The sequence below is a fragment of the Gymnoscopelus braueri genome, assembly GCF_963280865.1.
Source record: "Gymnoscopelus braueri genome assembly, chromosome: 1".
NCBI classification, from domain to species: Eukaryota; Metazoa; Chordata; class Actinopteri; order Myctophiformes; family Myctophidae; genus Gymnoscopelus; species Gymnoscopelus braueri.
In genome coordinates this window covers 20789040-20811997 of record NC_137603.1, presented here as the reverse complement: position 1 = coordinate 20811997, position 22958 = coordinate 20789040, and the positions used below count along the sequence as shown (strand labels likewise).

Here is a 22958-nt window from a genome sequence, read left to right as displayed (position 1 = left end):
CGAAAACGTTTTCTTACATGTCCCTCTTTTTGATTGGCCAAGCTTAGCGTGATGTAGTTTAGAAACCATTCAGATTTCCGGCCATTCAGATTTCAACCACTAGGGGTCTGGCAGTACCAGGTCCCCTGGTTCCCTTTTTTCGGGACGGGTTGCCCAGGATGTCTTCCCTCACATCCACCACTTTCTCCTCCTCCCCCTCCTCAGGCAAGCTTCTCTTTGTTATCTAGATGTCTTCCCCAAAAGCCCTCTGCTCACTCTCCCGTCACCATTTTCTCCTTCTTCCTCTCCAACTCCAAAATGAAACCGTGGCATGCAATTTTGTTTCATTTATCTCTCTTGGTCTTTTTAACAATCCAAGAAGTTTGAAGCCATGAGCAGGTCCAGTGCGACTTCCTTTTTAATCTCAAATTCAGGAGCTTCTGGGGCATCGCCGACCTGGTTGGAGTAACGCTTCTTGTAGGAGAAGAACATGCAGACCTGAGACAGGATATGAGAGGGGATCTCCTTCAAGTTCACTTCATTGACCTCATCGTCAGCAACCTCACCTGGCCCACTCAGCATGGCTTTGATGGTGGCAGAGAGGAAGGCATAGTCTTTTTTCACAAAGAATTCATGGCCATCTGAAGAGATCAACTTCACATACATGGAATCTGGCCCCTCACAGCCACCATAGGGTTTCTCTACAACACCATCCATTATATCTGAGAGATCTGTTATTTATACTATTAGTAGGTATATTCAGATAATCCCGTTGATTGTAAAGACAAACAGAAAGCTATGAGGTCGGGATGCCACATATATACAGATCATTTGTGACGTGTCACGACGTCATATCTGCACATGTCATGTCAACGCTTATTTGCCCATATATGGGCATATGGGCATTTACGGATGACACCAGTGATCTCTAGAAGTTCCATCAATGTAGGGACCAAGAATTTTAGGACCATTTTCTAAGCCAATCTAAGCTCACAACAGATCGCATTGCGTTGTGAGCTTTTTTTAATCTTGACAAATCTTTTCTTATGGGGTCCCTGGCACAACATCGGTTCAAATGGGGGTCCACGGTCGAATACATGTCAATTTGGGGGTCCTTGACATGAAGTCAAAGTAATACAGACAGTCTACACCAACCAGGGGTTCTCAAACTTTCTGTCTCAAAGGTTCAGCTGAAGTAACCACTATGATTACATTTTTTGTCTCAATAGGAATACATGTATTAATTGCAATAAAAAAAGGAATACACATTTAGGCTACACATGTAGTGGACAATTATACCACTCAGCTGTGATTGGTCAGTAGCCACTTTCCTGAGTGGCAGTTGGGGCAAACGCTCACCCCAAAACATGATTTACGATTCTGTGCCTATCGGTACATAACGGCGCTGAGTCGGCTCAAGAGAACTTCGCAACGTTCGGCACGGCGACTCGCTCACTTTAGCTCGCTCTGCGGTACCTCTCGTGGCTCAAGTTTGCATGAGACAGCGCAAGACAGTGTGAGAAAATTCTGCAGTTGTTGTAGGCGAGAGGCAGTTCCGTGTGCGTCACAGAAGCGAGGCGTGGTTTTTGGTAGATGAGAGGCAGTTCCGTGTGTGTCACAGAAGCGAGGCGTGGTTTTTGGTAGATGAGAGGCAGTTCCGTGTTCGTCACAGAAGCGAGGCGTGGTTTTTGGTAGATGAGAGGCAGTTCCGTGTGTGTCACAGAAGCGAGGCGTGGTTTTTGGTAGATGAGAGGCAGTTCCGTGTTCGTCACAGAAGCGAGGCGTGGTTTTTGGTAGATGAGAGGCAGTTCCGTGTTCGTCACAGAAGCGAGGCGTGGTTTTTGGTAGATGAGAGGCAGTTCCGTGTTCGTCACAGAAGCGGGCGTGGTTATAGCACAAGCGGTATAGGCTTTGGCATGTGGGCGTTGGCACCGTCTGTGTCCCTTTTGTGCCCATATATGGCGATCTCTACAGTATATCTGTCTGTCCATGTCCCCTTTATGCCCATGTATGGAGATCCCTGATAATATCAAGATATTGAGCTTTGAGAACCACTGACTATGAATTTGAAGTCATAATTTACAGTTTGGATAATTGATGATGGTTTCAGCACTGTTGTCTTCCATAAGAAAATTTAAGTTAAATGCTTCAAAAATAATAAAACGTTTGGGGGGGAAAATAGTGGAGTTATAAATATCTGTGGTGTACTGGCAGTGTGCATACAGACAGACACATAGACGGCTACGCCGTAAAACAAACAAACAAATAAAACAAAAGAGGTGAAAAAAGTCATTACAACCAAATTTTTGCCAGACCCAAGGGGTCGGCCTACATGAGGCTTTGTCGGTCGGTCTGTCCCTCTTTTCCTGTCCTGTCCCTCTTTTCCTCTGCACACACGTCATGCGAAGTCCGGCCATTCAGATTTCAACCACCAGGGGTCTGGCAGTACCAGGTCTCCTATGGTTCCCTTGTTTATGTAGTTATTGTCTCCGCCAGGCCGAAGGCATGGTGGAGAGTATGTTTTACCCTCCGTCCGTCCGTGTGTGTGTCCGTCCGTCTGTGAACACCTAACATTGGTCAAGCTTCACGTGACATCACAATATGTAATATAAATAGGTAAGACAGAATCAATCAGGAACAGTACTATATTGTCCGTCCGTCTGTGTGTGTGTGTGTCGGTCTGTCACCAGCTGTGATTGGCTAGCGAGACACATGATGACATGATGACATCACTCATATTATAGCTACCTGACCTGGCGGAGACCTGTGCTCCGAGGAGCACATTTTCTAGGTTTTTTTTAAAGGGTACAAGAGCACATATGGCTGCAATCCGGACCTTATTTATAAAATCTTATTTCAAACAGTGTTTAATACAATATAACTAGAAATTAGTAGGTAGCCTACATCTGCAGCTGTTGGACGTGCGCTCCCTCCCTACTCTTCCATTGATAAATCTAGACCCTGGTGTCGGTTACTGGTTGAAGTGGCTAGTAAGCTCATAGAGTTATTATATATCGAGTAGGCTACTGCCTGAAGCTCATAGTGCAATATCTCCCCTATGCCTTCTTGGAAGAGTGGTAGAAATGTTTCTCATGCTGGATACCTGGATTTGGATCCTGATTAGGACGGTGGAATCACTTGGCAAAAATAACTGAACTAACTGTATACAGTTAGTTCACAACGCCTTGCTGAAGCAGGGGCGTTCGTTGTTGTGTGTAGTTGTAGTTCGGCTATTTCTGACGTGTGACACGGTTCTATGCCAAAGTATAAATCAGGTTGAATTAAATCAGGCTTTTGTTCTTGAATTTAGAGATGATGTCGGTGTCTGACTTTCTTTGATTCCAACTGTGAAGCACTTTGTGAAGTTGTTTTAAGCTTTAATTAAAAAAAAAAGGAAATAGGAAATCAGGCTTTAGAGCTCCACCTCCCTGCATGTACTCTCAGATTTACAAAAATGGTAACACTTGCTATGCATCCCATGTTTATAATGCAGTATAAGCATACTTATGATGCATTATAATCTCTTATAACACAATTATAGTTATAAGAACTCATAAATACTGACTTATAGACGGCATCCGGGAGCAGTATGAGTCAGCGCCCCAGCCTGTGTCTTCCGTGAGGAAGAAGCCCAACAAATCCACGGTGAGGCCTTTAGGAGGGTCATTCAAGCAAGCCGCAAGTGGAGCCTGCAGTACCACCACGGCCCAAGGTACCATCACGCCAGAAGGAAATGTTTGGATCGGGGTAGTGCAACGGATCTGGTACAGCGCTCAGGTCCTGGACCTGGTGAGACGACGGAGGAGCCCGGCCAGAAGGCCACCCACAGAGCCTAGTCCCTCCACGTGCCAGAGCCTCCCCGAGTCCCGGCAGAGTAGTTCCGGAGAAGCGGACTGAGTGGCCCTGTCTTTCCCTATAGGACTGACCGGGGGTGGCTACTGGGACGTAAGTCGGGGCTTGATCAACCCCGGCTGGGTCACCTGGGCGAGGGTGTATGTTGTTCCGAGACCCGAAACACCCTATGACCCCAGGCTACAACACTGATGATATGTCCCATGGTGCATCCATGTGATATTTTCTTTATAGTTATAAGGTCAAGTATTATAATCTTTCATAATTGCTGGAGACTCACAGACCTTGTTTTGGGCCATTTTGTAATTATCATAGTTGTAATACATTATATTAATCTAATTATGTATTATAATCACTCTTACAAAGCATTACAGTGTAATTTTACAACTTAATTTTACGACTTATAATCATACTATCGCATTATAACAGTGATTATAGTGCATTATAAAATCATTATAAAGAATTACAAGTATGAGCAAAAAGAAAAAGTCAGTGAGTGACGAGTAATTATGAAGAATTATAAGGCTTTATTGTTATGATTACATAGTACTTTTACTTACACCTGTGATTATACAGTTATAAGTGTGTTATAAGCATATTACATGGCATTTATTATTGACCATATAAGTCATTAGCCTATAGAATGCTTTATAATGGGTCATGATTATTGTTATAAAGCATTATGAGTATTTACTAGGTCTTGATACAGTGTTATAAGAAGATCATAATGCATTGACATGTGACGTTTATCAAGTGTTACCATCCATTCACCATTCTCTTTATCTCTCCTGTCGCCCCCCCCCCCCTCTCTCTCTCTCTCTCTCTCTCTCTCTCTCATATACACACACACACTCATTCTCTCTCAATTCAAAGGGGCTTTATTGGAATGTGTAAACATTTGTTTACATTGCCAAAGCAAAAGTGGAACACAACAATCAAAACAAAACAAAACAAAACGATGTATGTTCAATTAAATGAGAATAGAGAAATGTATAAAACAGAGTTAGACTCTGCAACTTAGATTCTCTCTCTCCCCCTCTCTCTCTCCCTCTCTGTCTCTTCTCTCTCACACACAGACACACACACGCACACACACACACACACACACACGCACACGCACACGCACACGCACACGCGCACACGCACACACACACACACACACACACACACACACACACACACACACACACACACACAGAGACAGACAGACAGACAGACAGACAGACAGACAGACAGACGCATTTTAGAAGATTGAATACCTGAACAGTTTGCAAAACCACATAAAGTACAGTTTAATACAAATACAATGCTAAAAGGATTGAACCCAAGAAAGCACTGCTTGTTTCCATTGGGGTCCTGTGTATTCAATTCATGATACCATAGAGTTAAAAAATAAGATTCATACCGATTCATACACCCCCCCCCCCCCCCCACGTCAAGTCACGTGACAGTAGCGCATGCACGCTGCACGGGGGGGGGCTGACTCAGCGGGGCCTCGTCGTCGTCACGCAGGCAGCGGCGTGCAGCGTCAGTGAGTCCGCCGGCATGCAGCTCAGTCCGGTCGCACCATTATGAAAGAGCAGCTACGTTCATCTTCTGTCTGTGGAGCCTCTCTTCTACTACTAGCTGCACCACACCACCACCATCATCATCATCCACTACATCTCTGCTCCACCTCCACCACCACCTCCTCCACCCAGAACCACGTCCTAGCAGCTGCTGCAGCCGAGGCACCGCATCCTCCTCATCCAGCAGCAGCATCGCATCATCCACTACATCCACGTCGCTCCTGCTGCTCCTCCGCCGGGTCCGCCGACCACCACGTCCCCTCCGCCGCTGCTGCTGCCTCACTGCCCCGGCTCACCCATCATCATCACCACAGCATCGCACACCACCACCGACACGATAGATGGATACACGCCACGACGCACATCTCCCTCCTGAAGCTCAACGGTGAAGAGAATGGTACATAATAATAATACGTTCTATGTTCGGTTCAGTTCAAATGGAGCTTCGTTGTGTGGCATGGGAACACATTATGTGATCTGTGTCTCAGTGGTTCTCAACGTGGGGTCCGGGGACCCCTACGGGGTCCGTGAGGTGGCTTCCATGGGGGGTGCCCCATGGAGAGCCCCACCATGGAAGCCCCCAGCTAGTTCCTCCTAACTATCCAATCATTGAGCTATAGTGAGGGAGGACCCCCATGATGGGGGTCTCCTTGTAGCTCAATGATTGGACAGTTTAGGAGGAACCAAAAGAGCCCCTTGGTTCTGGGGGTCCGTGGCCTGGACTGGACGTCCCTTTCTGGTCATCTTGAGTGGCAGGTCCCTCCATGCATGCTGCCTGTCTGTCACACTCTCACACCCGTGACCCAGTGTGCGGCTGTATGTCCGTCTGTGTGGGCTTATATAGCATATACATATTTACATGTTATGTTATTTACAGTCTTTGGTCAGCACAGTGTCAACGTGGACATAACGGAAACGTTACATGACAGGCAAAAAAGAGAAAGCTCCCACGGTGGGACTTTTTGGCACAAGGCTAGCTTTAAACTTAGCTTGGTGAATGCTAACTTTTACGCTAGCTAACTGGCTACGTTAGCCAGCAGTGGTGGTAGTAGTAAGGTTTGCAGTGGCACGGTTTAGCACAGCTGGCTAGCACGTTAGCACAGCTGGCTAAACGTGTTAGCCATAAGGTAAATAATTCCTCCGTCACCCACAGACATGTTCACACTGGGCTGAATGACTGACTGACTGACACCTCACGTTTCTGTAACACGTTTCTTTCTGGCTTGGTTTAATTTATTTAATGTGGAGCCTTTTGCTCCCTCAAATATTTGTCGTTTTCAACTTCAAAGTTGTTGTTTTGTGTTCTGCCCCTCCACGTTTTTGAGTGGTAAGGGAAGTGCTTGCTGTGACGTCGCTCGAGACCGGACAGTCAGCCAGGCTGTAATTGATTGATTGATTGAATACTTTATTAGCAGTTTGCAAAAAAAAAGCACAGGAAAGTACAGTTCAATACATGGTCTGTTAAGAGGATTATACCCAAGAAAGCGCAATGGCTTGTTTCCATTGGGGTCCATTGCTCCATTGAATTCTCTCCCTGTGCCACCTCGAATGTTAGCCAACGTATTTGATTATTACATAAGTGTGAGCACCTTAAAAAAAAAAAAGATAATACACAGTATGTTTTCCACAGTAAATACTCTCTCTGAGAGTGTGAACATGGACCCAAATTGGCCATATTTTCACACTCTCAGAGTTAAATGAACCTTTGCAGACATTACTGTGTGGTGTCAGGAAAAGTGTTACTGAAATAGCTATTTTCCTCCCAGTGTGTTTGAGTTGTTTCCTGCTGCTTTCCTAGGCGTAGTAGACCTCAGTGCTCCCAGTCATGTTGATTACTGTACTGTGTGGTTTTGTGCAAGATGTTTGTCAGCCTACACGTTACCAGACAGAGAGAGTCTCAGTCTGAATAGGCTGTGAAAGAAAGGCATTGCTCGGTTGGTTGCCCTGCATGTCTTCTTTCTGTGACAGCCAAGCGGTTTCCTAGATTACAGTGTACGTGCATCGTTTCTGCTTGATTAGATCCTGTACAATTGTGCCTGTTATGTTCATACAAATATCATGAATTGGTTTGGAACAGAGGTCATCACCATGCCGGCCTGTGATAGACATTTTCGTCAAACTTTATTTTTGACACAGACATACTACTGTAAATGACCCCTCTCTAGTGGACTTTCCAGTGGCCTCCTAATGTGCCATATTGTACCAATGTGCTACACATTTTAAAATTATATGATTTCTGCATTAATTATATCAGTACTGATTGTATGACGTTCTGCATAGTAGTGTATATTTGTATGTCTTCTTAAATCTCATCATGATTTGAATGCACAGGGATCTCATTTTAAATAAGGCAAGTGCTTTTATGAGCGATCCAGTTAAGAGGACCTTGTATTGTGAATTGTACTTCCATGTACTTTTACCATGTCTTTCTAAATAAAGTATTCAATCAATCAATCAATCAGTAATTAATTATATCAGTAGATAGTGTCCTACCTATTCTAAAGAAAATCTGGTGACTGCCTGGCAAATCAGCCACTATATACTGTACAGTATCGTTCACTGACCGTACAGGCATCAATGCAGCATGGTCCAAGTCTATCCCGTTTGGTATTTCAATAATTGGGTCCCGCCAGTACAGTTTGTGCTTTTATTGTATTTTACACGAACAAGAGAGCATTGTATTGAATAAATAAATAAAAAACTCATTTTTTTAAAATCGAAGATTTGCCACGGATATGGACTTACCGTGGTCACATTTGTCTGTGTACGGACACATTGATGACCTGCGGTTTGGAACCAGGTTGTACACGGTTTGTGGTGCCTTTTGTCCTTTGTAGCGCTACAACATGCAGGGGCCTCTGTCTTTGGCCTCAGTGCAAACCTTCCCACAGTGCTTGCCTTTGCCAGTCACATGCCCCAGCTTACCCCTGGCTGTGTGCGCAGTCCAGGGAAGTTGCTCCTGTTGACCCAAAAGAACAGAACACAGTGAGGGAACAGTGGGGAGTTGAAATATCACAAATTAGCCTATATAACTTGGGCCACCTACTAAGGCTGGTTAATTAACGGAAAATATAATCGAAACCGACATTTAGAACCAATAACCCACTTAATCTTGCTCATAGGTTAATCCAAGAAGCAAGACATTTTATTTTTCTCATTTCAAGGCATCAACAAAATGTTCTAGTAAATATTTTAAAGCCCTGTGTTATACTTTGTTGTACAATGGTGGTGTGCAAAAATACTAGTGACAATAGTCGATGGATCTACAATCGTCCAGCCCTAATACCTACTGAGACTATTAGTCACTTAGAATCATGAATCAACTTGATGGAATGTGTCATTGTATCATCTGCCCAAGCTTTATTATTATAAGTGCCTGCTTCTTATGGAACAACAGATGGGATTATGGTGGGAATTGTCTGCATTGTGTTGTCTTGTGCTCTGTGTGTATTTATGTGCATGCATGCATGCACATACGTGTGTGTGTGGGTGGGTGGGTGTGTGTGTGTGGGTGTGACTGTGTGTGTGCACATGTATTGTGTGTTTATGTATGTGCTTGCATGTCACTCCTCTTGCATTTCAGTCTGTAGTCTCTGTTCTGCCTCCCTGCACTTTCTTATCTACACACCGATCTATTCTCACCACACACATACACAAACACACACACAGGCCCAATTAAAGATGACCAATAAAGCTTTCCAATGACTCTGGACCGAGGGGGGGGAGTTCAGTCTCAGCGTTGACTTTATGAATGGAGTGTTCCCTGATAGTTGTCATCCCACTGACAGCACCCCCCACTCCCCCTCCACTCGCTGTGACTCCTCCTGGTCAGCCATGGGGCTCAAAGTCACACGGCTGCTATGAGGGAACACTGAACAGTGACACTGCTGGACTGGCTAAGCATCTTTGGCGCGGCACAAAACGAACCATTTTGGCTGTCATCCATAGTGGCTGGATTACAGAATTCACTTATAGTCATTGTTCAAGGTTAGGTAATAGGTTCCCCTTAGGGCTGGGCGATATGACGTCAAATAAAATAAAATAGTGAAAATAGCAGATCTGCTAGTTTGTAAATATTTTAGCTATTTTTGTATAATGCCACCATTGTAATATGGCGTTTAATACAGGGTTAAGGGGTTAATCAATTAATCAATCTAATTCATTGGTTATAAAAAAAAAGAATTTCAATCAAATAACGAAACAAAAGCTGCTTCTCGATTATTCGATTAACCTACATAAGTAATATGAACCACTTGAACCCCAGCATCCATATTCTGTGGGGAACAGTAGCCAAAATAGTAGCCCCATTTAGAACCTCTCCCTCCGCTATGGAGCTCCGAGATGAGGTCCTACGTGGCCCGGTGCCGTTTTAGCAGAACCTTTTTCGCACATGTTTCTTACCCCTTTCTGCACATCGTATCCAAAAAGTAAAGGTTTTCTGAAATGCTCTCAGATGTTTTAACTTCTAGCGCGCAATAAAATGTATCCAACGAGTTGAAAAAAGCGTTAAAATAGCTTCTCTCCTAAATGTTTTTAAGACATACCCGGAAGTTGCGTCCGTAGAGATAACATTACTGATTCCCCTACTGGTCAAATGTTGAATTGCATCTTCTAATGCATAATATTATGGAACCGGCTGAGGAGAGAAGCTATTTAAACGCTTTATTCAACTCGTTGGATATATTTTATTGAGCGCAAGAAGTTAAAACATCTGAGAGCATTTCAGAAAACCTTTACTTTTTGGATACGATGTGCAGAAAGGGGTAAGAAACATGTAAAGTGGAAAATGTGCGAAAAAGTTTAGCTAAAACGGCACTGACAAAAGAGGAACCTCATCTCGGAGCTATACAGCGGTTCCGACTGGAGCTACCAAAATAGCAGATCTACAAGCTCACAATGTGTTGCAACACAACGCGTTGTGAGCTTGTAGATCGGTTGTTTTTGGAGATTTGGAAGAGATTTGGTGTAGATGGAAAAAAGTCAGGACTCAGGTCCAGTTTACTAAGTCTAGAGGGTTAAGTGAGTTAATGGTTTTAAATATTGGCTTCGACATATTTTCAGTTAATTGCCCAACCCTAGTCTCTCTACGTCGTCCTCAGACGAGCCCTCCATCGGAGTCTCCAGTCATCTCGGTTCTCCATACATCTGGCCAGCTCCTTTGTGCTTTCTGCACCAGCATCTTTCCTTAGTACATCCACGTAGGTAGATGTGGGACGTCCTCTTGATCTAGTTCCGCATGTCAAATATAATTTTGTCTTGACTAATTGGATGGAATTGAACCTATTGGCTAAGGGAAGGCCTGGTAAAGTAGACAAAGTTGGCAGCATCGCTTTTTTGCTATTGGTCAAACTTTACCAGTAATTATTATCTAGTGGCCGGTGTTGAGTTATCTCCCTGGGTGACCAAGGGAATGGTATCCTAGTTATTTCATAATCTCCCTCTACTGTTCTTGATTGTGTAATGTGTGATGATAGTTTTCTTTTTCTTTCTTTTTTCTGGTTTAAAAAAACAAACAAAAATAAATTGTCAAAAGTAGCAAGCATAGGAGCCCATCTACAATCCTACAACGCGGCACATTACAGCTATTTTAGCTTTTTTTGTTTGTTTTTTAATCGGATTTAAGTGATTATGGGTCCCGGCTTGGGTTTTTGAAAATAGGGTCACCCTAGTCTAGAAGCTACAATATGGAAAGAGTCCCCTGCTGCTTGTGCCTATCTCTCCCTAGGTTTATATAGGCTCACATAACTATGAGTAGCAGATGTTTGAAGGAGGTGTCACGTCACGTGCACATGATGTGCTCTACATCAGCAGCATAGTGCTCACAGTCATGGTACAGCCACAGGGCACAAGTTGGCAGATCCAGAGACTCATTACACTAGTTAGTAGTTGGCCCCGTGACAAACATGAAGTGAATGTGTCTTACTGCATTTCCACTGGTACACACATTAATACACAAGGATAAGCTCAATGCCAGACCAGCTTTCAAGTAATTCAGCTTTAAACCAGGATAACACTTCTATCAGTTGAGTGGATGCACTGACTTGCCATATTTTAAGCTATACCGGAATAAAAAAATAAAAAAAATCTTGGGCCGAAACAGGCTGCGCATTTGATGTAACAGGACAGCACAGAGCAGTGCTTTCCAACATGTAGTCCATCATGATATTGCCAAATAATTGGCAAAACACTTTATTGATAATGTAAAAAACATTAATATAAAACAAAATAGTAATGCAAAACAAATGTATTTTTTTTTTACAACCTTGGAAAAGTGTTTTCATTCTGATACAGATAATTAGGAACTTAAAGTATACTACGTTAGTTCCATTGATCCAAGCCGGAACATAATCGATTGATTGATCATTAAAATAAGCATGCTCTGAAAATGCACTCACCCATATGACCACTGAACATGGCAGCTGAACGCTCTTGTCAAGGTCCTCACGCTCTACTTTAAAGGGATATTTCACTTTAGAAAAATGTTGGGTCATTTTATCGTCTACTCAGGCTTTTGTGAGCCCCACAGACAGTTTTTAAGTTGCTTGATTCAGTATTTGGATATTTGATATTCATTTTATCAGACACGCCCCCTTCAGTTCCTATACAAACCCATTATAACTTCAAACTCCATTGTCCTTGGTTGTCCAGCCTACATTAGCCTGGACAACCAAAACACTGTTCCATGGGGGAACAACAACAACAAGCCTACATTAGCCTTGACAACCAAAAACACTATTAAGCCACGTTTTCACTACAGTGCCAGAATTCTTCCAGCTAAATTAATAGCATAACTTGCTGGAATGGCAATGGGAGAGGCCGTTTTCACATTCCCTCTTGGCAGCATAAGTTCTGGTATTGCCTGATAAGCGACCGTTTTCATTTGTTTAATTTCTAATGTTATAGAACTTTATACTCGCACGAGAGGTCACTGTAAGCACAAGAGATTGTAACTTTAATCCATCGATCCAGAATAAGCATGCTGTTTTCTCATTCTTTTTTTTCTCTCTCAATCATTCATTATCACAGGGAGGCAGGGGTTAAAGGGTAAGGCCAAAGGTGGGCAAGAAATCAAAAATAATTGCTCCATTGATTAGAAATTGATAATTCTAAAAATGCTCCTCATTGACTTACATGGTACGGTAAAACAGCTCTCAAAGTCACTCTTTTAGCACATAAATGAACCCAAACATAGCTGATTCAGGCAATATAGAGCATCACCAAACCCAGTACTGTTTGTTTTTTTAATAAAAATGTCAACTTCCTGTTGATTTTACTATTTGAAGATCTGGATCCGGATCCGCGGATCCAGTCCAGGTTTTCTACTTATTAAAAATGGCAAAATCAACAGGAAGTTGACATTTTTATAAAAAAAAAAAACAGTACTGGGTTTGGTGATGTTCTATATTGTCTGAATCAACTTTGTTTGCGTTCGTTTACGTGCTAAAAGAGTGACTTTGAGAGCTGTTTTATCGTACAATGTAAGTCAATGAGGAGTATATTTTGAATTATCAATTTCTAATCAATGGAGCAATTATTTTTTATTTCTTGCCCACCTTTGGAGTTACATCATGGCAAGGTAACTACACAACCCAAACCTCTACCAAAGTGGTCTTGCCCTTTAACAGGTGGAGTGGAGTTTGCAGATCTGTTTCTAGCATAACATCTCGAGACATATCTTGAATAAAGGTTGTGCGATATGTCCAAAATATTCCTTTTGACCATCGGCAGCAAAAAATAAATAAACTAGAAGATGTGCTCCTCGGAGCACAGGTCTCCGCCAGGTCAGGTTGCAGCACGTCCTGCAAAGCTTAGCCTATGGGAGCTGGTGACAGACGGACAGACACACACACACGGACGGATGGACAGGGGGTAAAACATACTCTCCACCATCCCTTCGGCATGGCGGAGACAATGACAAAGCAAATTCATGTGAGAACAGCTCCCCAGTCGTTAGCTCAAGTAATACTTCGCCTTACAGCTGGTCACAGGTCGATAATGGCAGGTCTACAAGCTCACAATGCATCGCATTTGCGACGCGTTGTGAGCTTGGAGATCTGCTATTTTCTGCGAGCGACCCCGTTGTATGACGAAGTATACATTTGGCTGTAACACGTGCAGTGTCGGGTTACTATAGTAACCCTAATGTGACTGCGCCCTGTCGGTGAACAGAGAGGAGATGACATGCACCTCTCTCACTGACCAAAACTTGTTCAGACAACGAACAAAAACACTGTTGCATGGTGGCACAACAACAACAACAACAAAGCCTACATTAGCCTGAACAGTGGCAGTTTTACTGGAGAGGGGAAAAAAAGACTCGCTATTACAGTCCTGCAAGTAGGTTAACTCCACAGAGCACTTTTAAATAAAGCCACAGCTTACCTTAATCGTTCATGTAAAAGGTATCCACGTGTCCTACAGATGTCTGTAGTAAACCCCAGATAGTAAAATCCTATCCCGCTGTGAAACAACTGTTTAATTTGGGTATTTAGACAAGCCTGTACGTCATTCTTTACCCAGTGTTTTTCATGTAGTGCGCTTCCGTGTTTACACGTTCCCAGTCAGTCTCTGTGATTGGTTGAGATGGCCGTATAAGCGAATCCCACACATAGAGATTGTCCTTAACTTCCCTCCCCCCAAGCGCTGTGATTGGTTTAGATTCGCAGAGGGAGTGTTCAGATCAGGAAGCCATGCGGAGCTTAGATCTACGGATGCTTCAAACGGTCCAAAAAGGAAAAAAAATCCTTTTAATGGTCGATTTCTATAATTTTTATCCCTCGATTTTGTAACCCTTTTTTCACCCGGTGCCAATTTGCTAAGTGATCCTGGGCACTACACTCCCCCCACCAGCCTAGGGAGACCAGGGCCGAGCTCATGCCTCCTTCAATGCATGAGAGTCAACTGACCTTCTTGTCACCTGACAGGGGGGAGTTTCCCTGGTTGGACGTAGCGAGTGGAAGGAACACGTTATTCCAACCAGTTCCCTTCCCCTCCATCAGGCGCCCCGGCTGACCAGGGGGAGGCAGTATAGTGACCAGGATTACTACATGTTTTTGTGAGGGTATTAACTACCCTAGGAGACACGGGAGAACATGCAAACTCCACACAGAGTAGGCCCTTTCGCCAACCCCACCTAGGGTATGGGCGCTGGTGACGCGGAGGAGAAGACACACCCCCAGCGCCCACAGCGTCCCTGGCGGGAATCGAACCCAGGACCTTCTAGCTGTGAGGCGACAGCGCTACCGACTGCGCCACCTTGCCCCCTTTAATGGTCGATTTAATGCGATAAAAATATTAACGCTGTTAATTTCGGCGTTAACGTGTCAATAACGTGTTAACTTTGACAACACATTGTACAATTTGTATGAAAGTGCATTATTGCGTCACATTTTTGCATGCTATGCCCACCCTGCTGCGCAGGCGCGACTACTGCTCATGCGCGATATACTGTAACCAACATCTGAGCTGACTTACTGCGCATGCCTGGAGATCGGCACACGCTGTTCAAGGAATACCAAACAGCAAAACGCGTACAAGAGGACATAACTTTGAAACCAATCGCAGTTTTTGCTCTGTTGTTCAAACATAGCCTACTATCGGACACGGTCACTCAGCATCTGTTCACGGAACAATAACCAGCACGTCATGGACAGAACTTCACTTCTTACCGCGGTCTGTTGTCCAAACAGACTGTATAAAGGCATATGGGATCACGGGAAAAACATGTCTGGGCCGCCGGACACGCAGAGTCAAACGGCAACACTTTACTTTTGTCCACTTTGTGACAAAGTGTGTGTGTGTGTGTGTGTGTGTGAAAAGCGTTGCTTCACACTGCCCCCACCTCACAGCTTTGTCTGTGTATCTTTAAAACTGCTTGACCACTTTCAATATAGGCCAGGGATTCCCAAATGTCTTTATACCAGGCAACCCTACACATCATTTACTACATGCCAATAAACCATGTCACAACAAATGCTATGTCCTTTCCATCGACAACTGCCCTGCTACATTTACTCCAAATTCTCTACTCGCATCATATCCACAAAAAAAAAAAAAAACTTCATTGGCATTGCTCACTACATCTATCTAAACAATTACTCTACTTTTGCCCCAATAACACAACAGTGCTAACCAAACAGAAATTGTTCACACACCCGAAGGGCGCTTTTTTCTAGTAATTGTAATGCGTCGTTAAAAAACAACAACATCAAGACAAAGCAGTGACACATGCCCCCTTTCTGTCATTCTAATGTCCCATTTCTGTTCTGTAGTAGACACTCTTCATGGCTGTCAAAGAGCCTTGGGAGACCCACCTTTTCAAAGTAATTTAATTTGTATTTCTCAAGAACAGCACTTTTGTAAGAACTAATCAAAGTGCTAATCTTGCTAAATGTTCTCTGTATTTAAACACTAAACTTACATTTATTCAGGGCATCCCTCTTGCATCGCAGGGGAAATGGAAACGGTGTGTTTTTGCACCAGTTTCTCTAGAATTAGAGTGGTCTGATATCTTCATGTTGGACCCACTTGTGGGGGGTCCCAAACCAGTCTTTGAAAGCAAATATTTTATTCATCCATTTCTCTGATCCGTTTGTTTTCCCTCATGGCCTTTTAGACTGAGTTTAACCACTTTCAGCCTGGCGTCCCTATTTTTCTTTTTCTTTTTTCTCTTGTCGTGTTGGGACGTGTTGTAAGCTTACAGCTATTTTTGCTGCGAGACACAATTGTTCGAAGAAGAGCTTGTGACTAAATGATAACTAATAATTGGATCCATTGGAAAACGGGTTCTTTTTTTTCTCCATTTTCTGTCAAGTAACTGTTTTGGACATACAAGGTATGTCAGGAACGATGTGTTATGTGTGTGTGTGTAAAGTTGCATTAGAATAAAAAACGAGTGTCTTCTCCCAGAACGCACGCCAACTTCACACAGTGTGTCTGTAGTAAACAAAGTGCCTCTAATAGTAAGAGCCCTAAATTGTTAATCCAGTGGAGATGGAAAAGGTGGAGAGCTTTATTTCCTACAGGAACTAAAGCTTGATCCTAAAACTCAGCCTGTAAGCGGCACACAGAGAGGAACCAGAAGGAAGAGGGCAAAAAAAGGCGTGTGTGTGTGTGTGTATGTGTGTGTGTCTTTTGTTGCCTGACATTCTAAGGTACCATGGTTACAGTTTGGCAGAACCTAGACTCACTTTAATAAGTGAGTGTTAACAGTTAACGCTGAGTTGTATTAGGCAGGATGTCAATGAGAGAGAGAGAGAGGTGACATTCTGCATGCTTCCATCTTGTATAAAGCATATGTTGCAACATGAAACATGGTAAGCCTTGTACTATACAACAAGTCAGCTTTGACTTAAAGAGGGATACACACCATTAATAACAAATATCACATTGCCAGTGTTTTGACAGATATTAGTATTTACATTCACTATTTCACAGTTAGTTAGCTGCCTCCCCCTGGTCAGCCGGGGCGCCTGATGGAGGGGAAAGGAACTGGTTGGAATAACGTGTTCCTTCCATGCGCTACGTCTAACCAGGGAACCTCTCCCCTGTCAGGTGATAAGAAGCGGCTTGCTAGCTCTCATGCATTGAAGGAGGCATGAGCTCGGCTCTAGGCTCTCCCTAGGCTGGCAGAGGGAGTGTAGCGCCCAGGATTACTTAGACAATTGGCACTGGGTGAAAAAACTGGGTTACAAAATCGTGGGATAACAATTTTGAGAAAAAAAAAGTTTCAAAAATAGCTGATCTACAAGCAAACTAGGTCCATTTTTATAATGATAGCCTGTAGGCCAAAAATAGGTATACCAGGTTGAACGTGGTTAAGCTCATACTTTGAGTAGAGGTTAGCCGTAGTCTGTTCTGTAGGAATACTGTAGGTTTACAGATGTGATCGTGACACAACAAATTCTATATCTTCCCCAAAATTGTTTTATTAAAATCTTTTTTTTTTATTGATTAAATCTACCCCTAATTTGCACCTTAACTGAAATATGTAAAATAGCCAGAAACCCTGCTTGAAGAGAAGACTGACTGCCCCCTGGTCAGAGGCTGTACGGCTGCTCGAGGCTTTTAGATTCCTGATCGCTGTTTAGAAAAATGTCCGGTCAAGTCTTACGATTTATATTATTTTGATACTTATTTTGAAGCCCTATCATGTTGTAAATTAGACCTGTCACTTAATGGTTACGTTGCTTTACCAGTGATGTTGATGAGAAGAACCCTTATTTAACCCTTGTTTCAATCCGGGAGCGCATTTGTGTCATTTTAGATTTTAGCTATAACCATTATTTTATACTTTGGCTATTCAAAAATAGCAGATATACAAGCTCATAGCGCAGCACCGAGTGCCGCGCTATGAGCTTGTAGATCTGCTATTTTTTGAAAAATCGTGAAAAATTTAGCAAATCTTACAATTGTTCACTTTAAGAAAATATATATTCTAACACAAATCTTTGCTTTTGGGGGTCCCTGGAACTAAATATTTTGACATGGGGTCGGCGGCCAAAGGCATATCATTTTGGGAGTCCTTGACATGACGTTTGAGAACCATTGATATTATAGCAACATATACGTTTTTTCAGAAACCTGTTTTTAGAAGACATTTGTAGATGCGTTCCCCGGATTGAACGGGTTAATATATTTAAAGAAACCCCTCTTTAGGCCAGTTGATGGAATAGCATAAATATGTGGCTGGTGTTCTGAGTGAAGAGCCCACCACCTGCTAAGCATTGGTGGCTCTACGTTGGACCCGCCCAGATTGACAGCTTGGCCCACCGTGTGTGTGTTCCATGAAAACTTTGGATCCGCCGGCACGGTAGCGCCACATGCCGGCTGGACCGTGGCAGCCCGTACATGGTAGTGGCCTCTCTAGACAATGCTTGTGATTCTACCAGACGCGTCCCAGAAGCAGTGAGTGACTGTGTACTCCTCTAAAAACACACACCTGGTCTGTTCTTTCCGCGTGTCGTTTGTGGCCAAATAGACAGTGGAAAATTGTCATATTTGACCTCACCCACCAGTTATTATAATACTATAAGCTTAAAAACCTCAGGCCCACCCAGAGTTTTACAGGCCCAGTTATTAGACATGTTCTGTAATATACACCCCTGCTACTGAGAATAGTTATTTTAGTAAGTAGTAGGGCTGGGCAATTAACTGAAAATATATCAAAACCAACATTTAGAGCATCTAACCGAGTCAATCGAATAATTAAGAAGCAGGTTTTTTAAATAAATAAAACAAAAGTCTTATATATCAACTAGTATTTTGTACAATGGTGGCGTGCAGAAATAGATGATCTCAGCTCACATGTCGCATCATGATGCGTTGTGAGCTTGTAGCTATTTTCAATATTAAAAACAAATGTCATTAATCATAATCGAGGCACAAGTTTTAAATATTCATGATATTGTTTTGAAGTCATTTCGCCCAGACCTCCCTTGTAAAGATGTCTCATGAAAAATGTATCAAAACCCAGACCTTTGTGTAAAACAAGTGCTACAGTGGGGCCTACCTGCCTTGGTGTTCAGGTTGGTGTTTGTGTGTGTGAATGTGAATCACAGTTGGTGGTGTGTCTTTAGTCGGCAACTAGGTATAAATCATTGAGGCCTCTGCCCATCCCCTAATCCTCTCCCACACCTCCGCCTCCCTCTCTCTCTTTCTCTCTCTATCTCCCTGGCCTTAAGTATAATATCTAGGTTGTCCCAGACACATTCATCAAGGCCCCATCAGTGGCTTCTTACAGATTAACAGTGTACAGAGTTGGAGGAGGCTGCAACCTCATAACTGATCGCTCAGCTTTTAACCGAGCGATGGGTCTCTGTGTACCAGCCCTGGCATAGACTTTGAGACCTGTGGGGAAATCGAAGGAAGAGTCAGAGAGAGCTACAGTGAGATTAAGAAGAGACGGCGTGAGAGAGGGAGAGAGAGTTAGAAAGTGAAGTAGAGAGGCTCAGCCAGTAGCTGATGATCCAGTCGTCCTGACAAGCTGCGGTCACTGTGGTCTTGTTCAGGAGATGCTTGAAGGAGCCCTGGTATGTTCCTGTACAAAGCCCTTAAACACAGAGATGAAGAGGAGCCAGTCAAGGTACATCATGCAGTGTGCGTTTTCATTTGGAATGAATCACGGCTAAGGAAACTGGAATAATCTGTTCTTCTCATACTTCTGTGGGACTTTTTGTTGTTGTTGCAATGATGGATAGAAGGTTAGGCATTATGCATAATGCTATATACTGTGGATAGATATTTGAACACGGATTTTACATAGGATTTTACAGTGATGATGATGATGGACCTTTTTGAAAGTGGGAATGTTTTGGGGGGTAGAATTTGTGGCACTAGTTACGGGAACTTACGGGTAATACTAATAAGAGTTACATTTATGGCATTGGACCAATGGGCTATTTGACTTCTGTTGTAGTATCAAAAATATAGCAGAGGCCCACACTCTGAATAAGACGGGTTCAGTGTTCTCTCTTTATTCAGAGTGTGGACTATATATTTTCTATATCCGTTTTAGTTCTTTTGGAGAGCTGAAGCACCGTTTATAAAAGCAAACAGAAGCCAGTCATGGTGCAAGGTGAAGACATCACACTCTGACTATTGTCCCATACCAGCTCCAGTTAACCACAATACGAGGCTTGTAGCGATAATGTTGCACTAGTCTCAACAGAAAGTGACATGAGTCCATTCTAGCAGGTTGGTAACATTTCAGTCTGGTGGTTTTACTGTAATGCCATTGTTGTTGGACTACACAAATAGCTGAAGGGGTAAAGCACTGGATTGGGTAATCCTCTGCTCTGCGCTGTTGTTAGGAGAAGCATGGGGAGGTTTTCAGGGTTCCCTCTGTGTGAAGGGACGGATTAATGGTGCTAATCGCCCATGGGTGCCTCTGAGCTTTATTGGAAGAACAATAAGGGCATGAGGCAGTAATTGAAAATTCTTGTGATATAAATCCTTGTACAAACACACCGTGATGTTAGATGCGTTTCTTAGGTTGTGGCTAACATTGAGACACAACTATAGTCTTCCTGTTTGTATTCATTCATTTTAAGTTCATGTCTTTATTTATTTTCAAAATGTGAGTTTGAAGTCCACTATTGTTTTTTGTTAATATCTGTCTTTATTTTCAAGATGTGAGTTTGAAGTCTGCTCTTTATTAAGGAAGGAACCAGATGGGCAGTGTTTCTTGGTCATACCATTGCAAGTTTATCAGTGGTCCACAAAGTGGGGTCCATGGACCCTCAGGGTTTTAGATCTGCTATTCCCACCGAATGTTTGCCTATCAAGACAACATTCTAAAACGGCTGTAAAGTAAATGTTTAATGCCTGTCCAAGTTGCAGCATGGCTGCAGTAAATGCATACATGCACTTGCATACAAGTGGTCAGATAGCTGGGCTGTGGGCATATCACAATGAAAACACATTTTTCAAGGTTTGAAAGAAAAAAATACCATGATTGTTTTGTAGATATACATGTACAGTATTATTATTATTGTTATTATATGTTAACATTATATCACAATTTTAGTGTTTTGCTAATTATTTGGGGGCCCATTTGCAATATCCTCACCAATGAGGCTGGGAATCGCTGCATTAAGTGCAACAGTGCTGTGATTTCCCGGGACAATTGGTCACACGGCTATTGCTTAAATCCATCTCTGTCTTTCTCAACAGTCCCAGAAACCCTGGATAGAATCCACTTTCACCAAGAGGGAATGTGTGTACATACTTCCAGTGTCAAAAGACCCCCACAGGTATGTGTGTGTGTGTGTGTGTGTGTGAGTGTGTGGCGTGTGCCCCTTGTGGCACGGTGGTAAATGGTAACGGCGTAATTGTATGGTGTTTGTGTCAAGGTAAGCCAAAAAGCCTAACCACTACTGTGCACAGCGTAAATGAGGCCGTTCCCGCATGATTTCTCTGTCTGTGTCTCAGTGTAATTACAGCCTCCAGCCATAGGCAGAGGCAGGGCCAGCAATGAACACTTGCATCATCACTTCTTTCAGGCGCTCTGTGTTTGGATTAGAGCCCCCTGCCCCATTTATTTATATTGGACAGTCCTGATTACATGCTTTATTAATAATCAGATTTTCTTTTGTGCTGTGGATTATGTAGAAGATGGTGTGAGTATTACACTATCTTATGTATATGTGTATATGTATATGTATATGTCTATATATATGTCTATATGTGTGTATATTTGTCTCTCTATATATCTATGTCTATATATATATATCTATGTCTATATATATGTCTATATGTGTGTATATTTGTCTCTCTATATATATATATCTATATGTTTCTATCTCTATATATATACACACACACACACACACACACACACACACACACACACACACACACACACACACACACACACACACACACACACACACACACATTATAGTAAAGGACTTTTGTGAAGTGTTCTTCTCCAAGTTATGTGAACTTTATGGGAATTTGTCATACCTATGTTAGAAATATGACTCTTACTGAGTGTATTTGCAGGCCAATGAACCACCATGTGTACATTGGACGCACGCACGTGCACACACACACACACACACACACACACACACACACACACACACACACACACACACACACACACACACACACACACACACACACACACACACACACACACAGACAGCAGCTTACATAATATATTGGTCAATTTTTGAAGACGAGAGAGAGCAGCCAGAAGTAAAAGTTGTTTGTAAAAATCCAACCGGGTTTGATATAGGGATGGTACGATATGAAAATGTCTTGTGGACAAAAGCTCGTAAATTTTTGGCAAAGAGATTTGGTGTAGAGTGAAAAAAGCGGACCAGGTACGCTCTTCACTGGTTCGTTTTGCTAAGTATAGAGGGTTTAAGTGGTAGCGGATAATGTGCAGCTTGGCAAAAGTAAACTAATCCCAGTGTATGAAGGAGGACAATTTCACGATAATTTAAAATCTCTGCGATACGATTATTGTGAGCGTTATTTTTCTTCATGATAAACGATAACGATGATCGTCCCATGCCTAGTTTTATTTCATCATGTCACAAGGCAGCCATGGAAGGTTCCAGAGCTCAGTGGGTTAGTCATATCTGCTGGAAGTTATACTTTGTTGGAAATGCAAAGTATAACTAAAATCCACATTATTTGTCACTCAGTTACTTGATTGTGTACATCAATGATTTGCTTCTGACTGTTTCTCTCCTACTAAAGCAACAATCCCACGCCACTAGGGCTGCAACTATCCATTTTGTAGCGATTTATTCTTTCAATAACACACACGCACACACACACACACACCCCCACACACACACACACACACACACACACACACACAATGAGAGCGGAGCATGTTAAAGGTTGAAAATGGCAAGTACACCTGTACTCGTCTAGTAGTAACTAGAGAATGTACAAAAAAATCCCTTGCGGGTCCATTTGGTTACATTTGTACATTTTCAGAGTTAAAGGTAGGGTTATATTTTTTGGTTAAAACTAATTGTTTTTGGTTAAAAGGTTAAACCTTTAGTCTATATAATATGATAGTAATAATTTGAGTGTTTG

General features: G+C 42.7%; 2 protein-coding genes across 6 annotated transcripts in view; one reads left to right on the top strand and one right to left on the bottom strand.

Moving 5' to 3' along the window:
* Nucleotides 1-345: 345 nt before the first annotated feature.
* LOC308085475 (elongin-C-like) lies at nt 346-696 on the bottom strand (the record flags this gene model as incomplete). Its single annotated transcript, XM_080428637.1, has 1 exon — nt 346-696. One exon carries the CDS (start codon nt 694-696, stop codon nt 346-348), a length of 351 nt encoding a protein of 116 aa, XP_080284763.1.
* Nucleotides 697-5355: 4659 nt separating this feature from the next.
* trpm7 (transient receptor potential cation channel, subfamily M, member 7) overlaps nt 5356-22958 on the top strand; it is a 73976-nt gene continuing 56373 nt past the window's right edge. For 2 of the 5 annotated variants that reach the window (XM_080428842.1, XM_080428844.1), the window contains exons 1-2: nt 19171-19482; nt 21072-21151. In XM_080428842.1, the coding sequence (XP_080284968.1) occupies nt 19432-19482; nt 21072-21151 (131 nt within the window). In that variant the 5' untranslated portion in view covers nt 19171-19431. Of the gene's footprint in view, nt 5797-19170; nt 19483-21071; nt 21152-22958 lie in introns of those variants that run through there. The other 3 variants (XM_080428843.1, XM_080428841.1, XM_080428845.1) reach the window with 3 other exon arrangements.